Genomic DNA, 11,059 nt, shown 5'->3' with positions numbered 1-11,059 from the left:
CCAGATCAAATTTGATTATTTCTTTTTTACTAAAATGATAAAAGGGACTTAATCCAAGCTCAATACACCCTAACAGTCATTCACCATAAAAATCATCACGAACTTCGAACATCTGAACGGCTGATGTCCTGGTTAGAATTTCTCTGGGGCTCCTGGCCCAGGGGGTAACCACTGTGGGGTGGGGGCGCACCTGTGCCTGGGGAGGGGCAGAGAGGATGGGGCAGGTGACCCAAACGGACTAATCGCAGTTTTCCTTCCCCTGGTGCTCAGGATATAAAGGCACCTAAGAAAAGCATTGGAGTGTTTTGGAGGCTGCTGTGCTGGGAGGGTTGCTCTTGGGTTGCCCTCCTCTCTTCTTGTGCTGTTGGAGTTGCTGCCTGTTGTTCCCATGCTGGAAGAGGTATTATTCCCCTGTCCCCTCCACTCTGGGGTGTCAGAGGCACAGCTTGTTTTCTGGTTTTTTTGACTATTATTGGGGCTTTGTGATTGCATACTCCTATCCGCTGCTGGGAGCTCCCATCTGCTGGTCTGGGATATTGGGTTGTTTTTGCTTAGGACCTAGTTGTCATTTGGAAGGCATGGGTCCTGTATCAACCTAATATTTGTATCTTTGAGCACATTTGCATACTTTTTATCTATTTATGTATGTAGTTTGATACCTTCACTGTTTCTGTTAGTACTTTTTTTTTCTCTCAACTGCTTTAAGTTTTGTCAACCTTAATGTCTCTCTCTGTGGTTCCCTGTTATCTTCCCCTCAGAGGTTGTTTGGGGGATTCCAGAGGGCATCTGTATAAGTTTAGTAGCTGGCCCAGCCTTCAACTTCAAGAAATACTTATTGACACCCAATGTGGGGCAATGCCATGCTTTCATACTTTGTAATTTCTTCAACTCTAATTTAATATTTCTGTATCTAGTTTCTGTTTGAAACGTTGGAAATAAACTCTCTTCACAATTATTAATGTGGTTCTAAGTGAGATATTATATTGTATCTTTAGAGACCTGGAATTGTGGTTGATTGCTATGTTGCTCTCTAATCTGTTGTATATGTTACAATATTATCTGGGCCATTTCAGGGGAGGGTTATGGTATTTTGGTCAGGGATGTTGGGCCAAGTTTACTGGTTGCCTGATATGTTTAACCGCATTTTTTCTGAAGTAAGCTGGATGATGGCTTTAGCAAGTCACCTTGGGTACTTTGTTTTTCACTGAACTGACTCCATCAGGGTTTGGGAGTCCTGTCAATTGTTTTCTGTGTTAGAATTTGTTAACTTTATTATGAATTATCACTAATATGCTGCATGGGTGGCTTATAGATAAATAGATGCAGGCATAGCTTAACAAGAAATGCCACAGCTCCAAGTCATAAAACAACCAGTAGTAATTTCCTTACACCCATTGTGAAACTGCTCACTACTATACAACATCTGCAACAGCTGATAATGGTGTGATTAATTTTCCTAAAAAAAAAGTTTACCAGAGTGTCATAAGGCATTTTTTGCACTTAAGAATTGTCTTGTCATAAAAGTTTCTAGAAAAAAATACACCATCAGGTAAAAGGGAGACAATTTTGTCTAAAGCAAGATTCTGCCTAGGAAAAGACTGAAAAACTGTCAGCTATGTTAAGATATCAACATTGCCCAAGATAACAAGAAGTAATTACTCACCATGAACTGAGTTTTTTTGAAAGAGATATCCTCCCCCAGAGATGGCCTAGCCAAGTTTCTTTTAAGAGCAGTTCTTTTCTGAGTATGGCTTCTCTGAGAGCATTTTCCTTGAGTATTAAATTATCTGGCAAGCTGTGCTTGTTTTGCTTCTCCAGAGCCTTGAACTTGTAGTCAATAAAGAAAGCCTTTTTCCTCTCATTAAATCCTGATATATAGAGAATGGCATTTTCCTATTGGATTAGGGAGCTTGTCTCCACCGTCCTTAGGTTACTGTAGGGTCTTCAGAGCCCTGGGGAAGGGCTCAAGTGCCTAAAAGGCTGTCTTGTTTTTCCAGCCATAATATTTCAGTTTAACAGAAGTTCCTGTCTCTACCTCGATTATTTTGCCTAATGGTCTTTAAAGAACACTGTTGTAGTGTAAGGAAATGTCACTCCAGGCAACCAGCCAAATGAAAACACTTTCTACAGGGAAAATTTCCACTTTCTACAGTGGAATTTAGGTTGTGGGAGCCTGACATCAGCCCCCAGCAGCCTGGGTATCAATGGAAGAAGTGTTTGTTACAGGAGGTAGTCTACATGTTGAAAATGTTTCTGCCCACCTGCTGAACACTTCAGAACTAGCTTAGTTCAAAATAATCTCATTTAAGCCATTTAACTTAGGGCAGGGGTGAGTAGGAGCACTTGTGCTGTCAGTTGATAACATTCAGCTGGGGAGCATTCATTCCTTGCTGCAGAACAGTCACCTCTTAAACCACTCCCATGAGACCCGGAGGAGCTCACTGGTTTAGTCTAGATCACCTCAAGTCAGCAACAGGGGACAGAATTGAACCTGGATTTTTAAGGCACCAGAAAATTAACTTATTGGTTTTTTTCCCATGCACATAGCAAGGTTCCTCTTCAATGACCCAATGCAAATCATCCACTGATAGCATCGGTAGAGCTATCTGTGACTTTATTCCACTAATCCGCTTCCCTTCTCCAGTAGGCAAGGCAACAGGCTGCATAAGAACAGGTATTACTAAGGTTCAGTAATACTCCAGGTAATTGCTCAATAGCAATGAGTGTTAAGCTATTCCGAGGTTAATAAGAACCAGCCATAGCAGCAACTCCAAGACAGGGAAATTATAAAAGGAGATGTTTGTTGGTTTGGGGTTTTTTTTTGTGCATGTGCAGGTATGCACCATAGAGATAAAAAAAAATCATAAACCTAGTTCCACCTGTGTCGGAGTATGTACATGACATTTCACTCAAGATTCTGCTTTTTTTATTGCAGTATATAGGCACAAAATGAGTAAAATAGTTTAAAACATATGGCACCATTGACTAAAATAAACTAAAGTCCTGAACTGTCACTGGGAAATGTATGCTTCTTTTTTGCTGCTGTCTTGATTTATCTGTCAAGAGAGTTTTGTTTAAATACAGCCTTTTCTGCCTCATGGCTGAGCCCTTTTCTGTGTGTTTCCTCAGCGTTACTTACTTGACTTTGAAGGTGGGCTGAGCATAGAAATCTGACGAAAGAGTAGGCTGTGCCCTTCATCCCAGGGAGCTCTTACATTCTTCTGAATGACTACATTTGTGAGTGCAGTACACAGCAGCAGCAACAGTGTGGTGCTCTGGGGCTCCAGCTTTGCTGGGCAGACAAATCTCCAGCTCACTGAACATCTGCAAGACAAATTTTTCATGTTCTCCTGCAAATGAATGCTGCCTAACCACAACAGAAAAATGGGCACGGGGGATTATCTCTGCATTGCTATGAGTGGAGGGGCGCCTTGGGGCTTTAGATTGCAAGGTGGCAAGGAGCAAAAGCAGCCTTTGCAAATCGCCAAGGTAGGAGCATGAGAAAAAGATGTTATCGGTGTTTTGCGAACACGAGTGAAGAGAACAGTTTGTTTAAATAATGCTGCTTCCAGTGAAAAGGTTGGTGTGGATCTTATTGTGATGCTTGCTTGAGTTTGCTGAAGTGTCTGGCAGGGACTCTACAGGTGCTGGTTATGTTTGTTTCAATAAAAAGGAGTGATTACTTTTCGGTAGCTTGCAAATATTGCAAACAGTTTCTGAAATGTCAGAGGTTTGGAGTTCTGAAATGCTGTACGCCTTCCAGCTCCTGCTTGTTTCGCTGCATGTTTCTAAATGCACTTGGTGTAAGGCAAAACTGTATCTCATATTAGGAAATGCTGTTTCAGTCATCTGTTTATGGTACTTTTTCTACTCTAGGCATAGAATAAGTACAGCTTAATCATGAGAAAATGTTCTTGCTATTTTGGGAATCCTGGAAAGCATTGCTCTGATTTATCTCTGGTTTTAGAAAGTTATCCAGTCTTAGAAGCAGCTTTAATACATGTTAAACAATCCCTCTTATATTTCGTGAGCAACACTGTAGATTACTGAACACTTCATACATTATCTTGATGTATACAGTGAGAGCAAAGCGGACAGTAAAAATTCAGAATATTTAAAAACAAAACAAAGGAACTGGTAGCCCAAAGTTGCAAAAACAGTAGTTAAGAACAAGTTTTGTTTGAAATCGGTGCTAGTTCCATTGCAACAGCTTCTCCACTGGGGAAACAATGAAGATTTGTCACGGTTAATAAGGCTTATGCAGCTGGATGGAGCTTCATGCTGTTCTCTTAGACAACAGGGACAAATTTTGTGCAGAGCTCTGAGGTCAGCAAAATACCACTGGCTGCAATGATACTGGCACTGATCATCATACAATGATTTCTGCCTTGTTAAATTGACAGAGAGAGATCAAACCACTTCTTATCACCTTTTAGTATCTTAGCTCTACTGTACAATGTGTTTAAAGGGGCTTTTTTTGTACTTTGATAGAGTATTTTAGATAAGTAATTTAGCTCTTTAAGCTCTAACTTTTTTAGCTGGCAACACATGAATTAGTTAAATTTAACACACAGGATCAGTTTATTTTTTCACAAATAGCAGGTACAGTGTTTGCTCCATTATAGCACAAAAGGTCTTTTTAATTCCTCTGTCAGAAAAATAACTTCTTTCAATATTTTCAATTATTTCCACTCTGTAACAGCAATTGTATTCAGTTACAGAGCTGTGAGTTATTGAGTATATTGTTCTTATTATTGATTTTTTTTTTGTTTGCTCTTCTATTTTGGAAGACTGGAGCATGTCCATCCTACAGATGGGCAACTGTTGCTTTGGAAGTTCAGCCAGTGATAATAGATGATAGTGGAATCCTGCCATCTAGTGAAAACTTGTAGCTACAACTTAAAGAATCGCAAGTAACGGTAAAAGTCAAGTGACCTTGACTACATAAAACTCAAAGTAAAAAGCATGATAGTTTGAACACAAGATTCTGATTAAGCTTTAGTCATCCTGGTAAAAACAGGCTTGAGTTGTTTGGTTTTTTTTTCCCTTATTCATATCCTGGACTGCAGCATCTAAGTCAGGTTTACCACTAAAATTTGGGACTTGAGAACTATGTAGGTGGTAGTTGTGCCTTACTTGTAATGGGGAAAAAAAGTGTTTTCTAACTCATGACAGAACAAATAATTGTCAAGTAAGTGCATAGTAGTCTTCTTACTTGTTCCAAAATGTAAAGGAGTTTTGTAAGCTAATTAGAAACTGGATTTGTTAGCATTTACTTTTTCCCCCAGTTCGAAGTTCAGTTTCTCCACTGGTGCATACTAATGCCGCTCCATGGAATCAGGGTCACTGCCACTCTGCAGCAATCGAAATTTTGTCAGAACTGTGTGTTACTGTTTTTTGGTGGGTCTGTCGGGAGAGATGCAGAATTACGGCGTGAGCCGGGCACAGCCCTGGGCTGCTGCAGCAGGAAGGGGACTCAGTGCTGGCCGTGAGCAGAGCAGGGGCTGTGAAATAGATCTAAAGGCAGGAGGGAAATGAGATAATCCTTGATAATGTGGAAGGATACAGACACTTGAAATTCACACTTACCTACCATTTGGCTAAAGGAAACATACTGTTTTTAAAGCTAATGAAATAAGTTGCTGTGGTTCACTGCTAGAAGTGAGTTTACCAGTCTGTTTTATGCCTTCTAAAATATTATTTTATTACGTATATAAAATACTTCAGCCTTCACCCCACTGTTTGTTGCTTAGCTCTTAAAGCATTCATACAAGTAGCATTCCCACTAGAATCAGTGGAAGTTTTGCCTGGAAGAATTGTCTTCCATTGTCATGCAAAGCATTAACAGAAGTGTAGAGACAAACGCTTTCCCTTAAGAACTATGTCATTAGTTTTTCTCACCAGCATATAAAATAGGAAATTTTCATCAGCAAATAATTTCATGACTGTTAAAGACATTCTGGTAACTTGTTAGATGCAAGGCTGCAACAAATGGATTTTTTTTCTTCCTCAAGTAGCACAGAGTATCATTTAGTTTGTCCATTTCAAGCTCTTACTCAAAACGTAAATTCTGAAAGCATTTGACTGATTTTCTGCAGAGGCATACAAACCGAACACCCCTCATACTCTCATCCTTGGCTCTATATGTCAGCTTATATTATGTCCACTAATGTTATAGTTGTTTCATGAAAATTTCTTTTCAGCATGTTTATATATACTGTCCATGCACACCATAATGACTTTTATAAATATCTATTTTAAATACTGCATCAAAAGACACAGTATGGTAAGAAGGCTGGTTAATAAATGGATGGGTTGTTTTTTGAAAAAAACAATTACGGTGAGTATAAAGCGAAGCAAAACAGTGGTGCTGTGCATGCAGAGACACTAATCCCTGTCGGTCCTGCACTGTAAGGCAGCTTTCCCAAAGGAGGAAGTGGTTGGGAAATGGCAGTACACCAGTGACCCTAGATGGCTAATAATTCAAGGTATATATGAGCAACGTGGCATGGGATGTCCTTTCTGTTTCTGCTGCGAGATTTATGAAAGAATGCTTTTTAATGAATACCACAGATTATTTTCTTGTGCATTTCTGAGCAGTTTTGAAATCAAAATGTCTAAAAATGATCTACAAAATAATGGATGATTTTCTGGACTGAAATAAAGACATGAGGTTTTTCTAATACTTAGCAATACCAGCTATTTTATATATAATGAAGCTGCATCTTCTAAGAAGCATCTCTTTTACAGCAGGTAATTTAATGGAGTTGTCGTAGATGTTTTAGAGTTATACTTCATGTAACTTGGGATTTCATAACTTGTAAACCAATATATAACTCCATTAAATTATCTAATTGAGATAGAGCTATGTTATTCTTGGCATATTTGTTACCTAACATCAAAGAGCAATTTGATGAACTCCTTTGTTTATGTCTAAGTCTTGCTGATTTAAGTTTGGAAATTTAACCAAATAGTTCCAGTATTCAAGGGTGGTTAAGTTCCATGACTCAGACCTCTAAGTGGATTAAGATCATGTAGTTCTGTAAGTACTCTGGTCCCTATATAGTATACACAGAGGTATTTCTACATACATACACCTCAGAAAGAAAGGTAATTTTAGAGGGAATTGTCTTGTTTTATGACAGTACTCATCCTGATCTTTCCCTGATTCATCATCAGCAGACTACCCAGAGAAACACCCAGTGGTTTGTGTTTAAGTGCTGACAGACTTTCATGGATTTCTTCAGCTGTTTTTCAGTTAATTATTATAAAAATAAACCAGTAGCATCTCCCTTCCTTTAATTTCTACTGTGTCGGTTTGTCAGTGCATAGCTCCAGTTACAACGCCTATCCTCTAAAACGGTTAAGTCATTTGAAAGAGCTTAATGACTATTTTGAAACTGCTATCACTGTCATTTTGCAGCCTGAGAACTTTTGTTCTACTATAGACATATTCTTATGTCCAAATATGCTAAATATCAGGCAGTTTCCTGTTGTCTTGTAAATACAGTCCTAATCAATCCTGTTAAATAATTTGGTAATTCAGGGTTCAAATCCAGTGGCATCATCTAGGCTTCAGGCATAACTTGCAGTTTGTGACTATTTTGCCAATTTTCAAAAAAGACATTTGCTGCTGCACAAATAGTATTTTTACCTTTGGCTCAGTAATGACACGTGATGACTGTCTGGCTGGTCATATTAGACTTGTGTACTTGTCCATGAAAACACTCAGATTTCAATTCAAGTCTCAGTTTCATCATTTTGGATTCATGGGAACCTGAAACTGAAAGTGAAACTCCAAGACTTGAGAACAACTTGAACCGAAGTGTGAGAAGTTGATGTCTGAATATGCTTATTTAATGCTGGCTGTATAAAGAGGTAGGCTCTGTTGTGCTGGTTTGGCTTTCTCCTGGCATTTACCTGTAATAGTTGATGCTTTCGGAACAACCCCCAGTGGCTTTTGACTTATCTTTTATGCTTGGGCTAATAAGAAAAAAGAAAGTTGAGACATGTTAGTGCAGTTATGCTTCTGATCCTGAGTTCAGGCAAAGCATGTCACTGCCACTTATGAGAGGTACGTTAGTGCACAGTTGGTCCGTCCACCAAGTAGATCAAAGCTACCGGGTTCAGGGCAAGTTTTTCAAGTTCCTGTCATTCTCTTCCATCGTCACCACTGGCAAATGCTCACTGTTGCAGGCAGAAAATGTAGCTTAGTAGAAGCTGAGATTCTGGTCACCATGTTCTAGTTGAGACATAGAATCATGGAATGTTAGAGGATGAAAGGAATCTCTAGAGATAGTGTAGCCCAACCCTACTGCCAAAGCATGAATATAGCTGTGCTCCTAGCTCAATTCAGGGCTGAAGTCACACAGGTGACTAGAAACCAGCAGTTGAAGTAGTTGTTTTCTGCTTGGCTCTGGGCTGATGGCCTGAGAGCACCACTGTGCTGTAGGCAAGAGACTGTTCTGTGCTTCAGGTCACCCCCAGATGATATTAAAAGTCATCCTGGAGTTGAGCTGGTGCTTTGGTGTTGTCTGCTTCTGAAAATATCTGTTGAGACATAGTCAAGTAGGATCTTGGCATCTGCTGCTGTGTTTGAAATGATGTTCAATGTGCTGGGTAAAGGCTCACTACTGAGCTGACATGACCCTGCTGATATTCCCTTATTTGTATCAATTGCATTTTTAAACAGAATTTGAGTACAGCTTCATGCATTAGTAGTAGACAGAGCTAGCCATGTTTAAAACATGCTGGTTGGACTTTGGCAGAGAAGGACAGTTTAGAGTTAACCTACATGATTTTAAACACAACTTCCCTTACTTGGACTGTATTTATAGCTGTTTGTTTAAATTTGCTAGCTAATACGTTTCCAAACATAGTTTGTTTTTGCAGCCTGGATAAACTCTTATTCTCAAATTCACTCTTCAAACCATCTGATACAGCTGCTATTTGCTGATATTCTGAAAACCCTGTAAGGCATATTTATATATTTTTTTTTTCACATAAGGAGTTATGTGGAAAATAGTGGTTTTACCTATTCTGGAGAGGATTTAGATTCTGTTATGAGCCTTGACTCAATCAAATAAGCAGTACTTTTTTGCACATGTTTATATGACATAGTTCAGCTTGTACTTAAGTAAAAGACAAAACTTCCATTTACCAACTGTGAAGAAGCTGGACTTTATAGAGGTTAGATCAATTTATTATGCAAAACAAAGGAACACATGAAAGTTTCCAAAATCTAAACACAAGCCACTGCTAAAAAACACTTTCTGAAAATTTGCAATTGCTAATTAGAAAAAGGAAAAAGGAGGGGGGGAAAATAAATCATACACTTCTACCAGTAAAGGTTTATTTGTACTTCCAAATGTTAGGGGTCTGGGTTTTCTAGTTTCAAACTTTTGCATTCCAGTGATTGTGCCAGTGCAAATGTTTAGTGCTGAACTCCCATCTAGTTGTTTAAAAACTGCAGGCTCAACCAGCACATGATTGTATACCCTGTTTTGAATATTCATACCAAGCTGGTTCTGGCATGCTTTCCACAGTATTTAGGTAAATATGAGCATGCTTTGGATCCATGGTAGTATTCATTTGTGCATGTTTTCAACAGATACTTTGCTAACCCTCGTGCTAGGAGATTTTTTCAATGGAACAGAATGAACAACGTAAATGACACTTATTTCAACTGAACAAACTAAAACCACCACCCCAAACAGTGTATTGCAACTAAATTAGATTAGCTGCTTCGTGTAGGGCTTTGCTTCATTTTTCAGTTTCTTGGCTGGAAACATTTAAAACACACTGCACGACATAATTCTATTTCAGTGTTCTGTGTTTTCTGCCATTGCATTCTTATGGTAAATGTGAATATAAGGGTTTTGGCCAACTTCATGTTAAAATATCACAACAGGAAATGTTGTTTACAAAGCCCTTTAGGATTGTGTCAGACTGTTTGACAGGATACAGCTAGCAATTTATGCATATTGTGGAAAGGCTTTCTTCCAGATACACAACTCAGCTTTCTTCATATTTACAGCAGCAATACTAAGAGCAGAAATTGCTTTAAGGGACCATATTTCATGGGTTAAATGCTTAGCACTCTATAAAATGAGCCTGATTTGCAGAGATAGTTTTAACTTTAAGAGGAACTATTCTGTGCATGGAATTAACTGTGGACGAAAAATGATAACATTTAGATTACAACCAGTACTTAAAAGCACTCTTAGTTGGCTGAAAGGAAACTGGCAGTAAAAAAAAAAACAAACCCCTGGATATCATCTGAAGGTTTTAAATTTCAGACCTAATGTACACAAGTTACACAGTGGATTTCTTTATCCTTTTCTGTAATTCTTCCCATCTGTCCCATTTCATTAGAATCTGTAGCCTGTAGTCCGTGTGGATGCTAAGATGAGACTGATGCTCATTTAGACTGAAATGCTTCACCATGCACCAAAATCCAAGTCCTACTTTTTGGTTCCCTGCCAACACCATGTGGTGTTGAGCATGAAAGCCCAAGATTTTCTCAACACCTCAGCACCTTGCTCTCAGAGGGGTGCTATGAACATTCAAGTGGCTGCTTTATTTGTTGCTTATGTGGAAGGTAAATTACAATGAAAATGTAATTTTGAGCTTGCAAGAACCAATGGGCTTATACCCTGAGCTCTCCATCATGTAGGGCAGCCCTGGATACAACACAGACTCTTCTTTTCTAGCAGGGAAATAATGTTTACAAATCTTCTTCTGACTTCCATGGCAAGGTATTTTGAATTCTTTAAGTTTCTTTATTTTGAAGCCTCCTTCCTACATCTGGGATGGGGCATCAAATGCAAGGGTATTCTTTCGCTTCCAAAGACTTATGTCATCTTGGACTGTGTAGCTGTAGAATCATTGTTTTATAAACTTGCATTTTAGTAAGGGTATTTTATAAATATGGTCCCATTTAGGGAATTGGATGCTTTGGGTTTTGTAGGCATGTTTTGTGTTAGAATTCATTAGCAGAGGAACTGGTGATGGGTCAAAACTAGGAAGGAAGTAGGTAAGCTCTGGTTTTCTGTACTGC

General features: G+C 38.9%; 1 protein-coding gene across 2 annotated transcripts in view; it reads left to right on the top strand.

Annotated features, from left to right (window-relative positions):
* Window positions 1-3,360: 3,360 nt before the first annotated feature.
* Window positions 3,361-11,059, top strand: part of SYNPO2 (synaptopodin 2) — a 79,657-nt gene continuing 71,958 nt past the window's right edge. The window contains exon 1 of one of the 2 annotated variants that reach the window (XM_009872597.1): window positions 3,361-3,489. In XM_009872597.1, the coding sequence (XP_009870899.1) occupies window positions 3,361-3,489 (129 nt within the window). The remainder of the gene's footprint in view (window positions 3,490-11,059) is intronic. The other variant, XM_009872595.1, reaches the window with a different exon arrangement.

Source organism: Apaloderma vittatum, unplaced genomic scaffold (assembly GCF_000703405.1).
Source record: "Apaloderma vittatum isolate BGI_N311 unplaced genomic scaffold, ASM70340v1 scaffold12877, whole genome shotgun sequence".
NCBI lineage: Eukaryota > Metazoa > Chordata > Aves > Trogoniformes > Trogonidae > Apaloderma > Apaloderma vittatum.
Note: the sequence above shows the minus strand (reverse complement) of the source record. Positions and strands in the feature narration are given on the sequence as shown.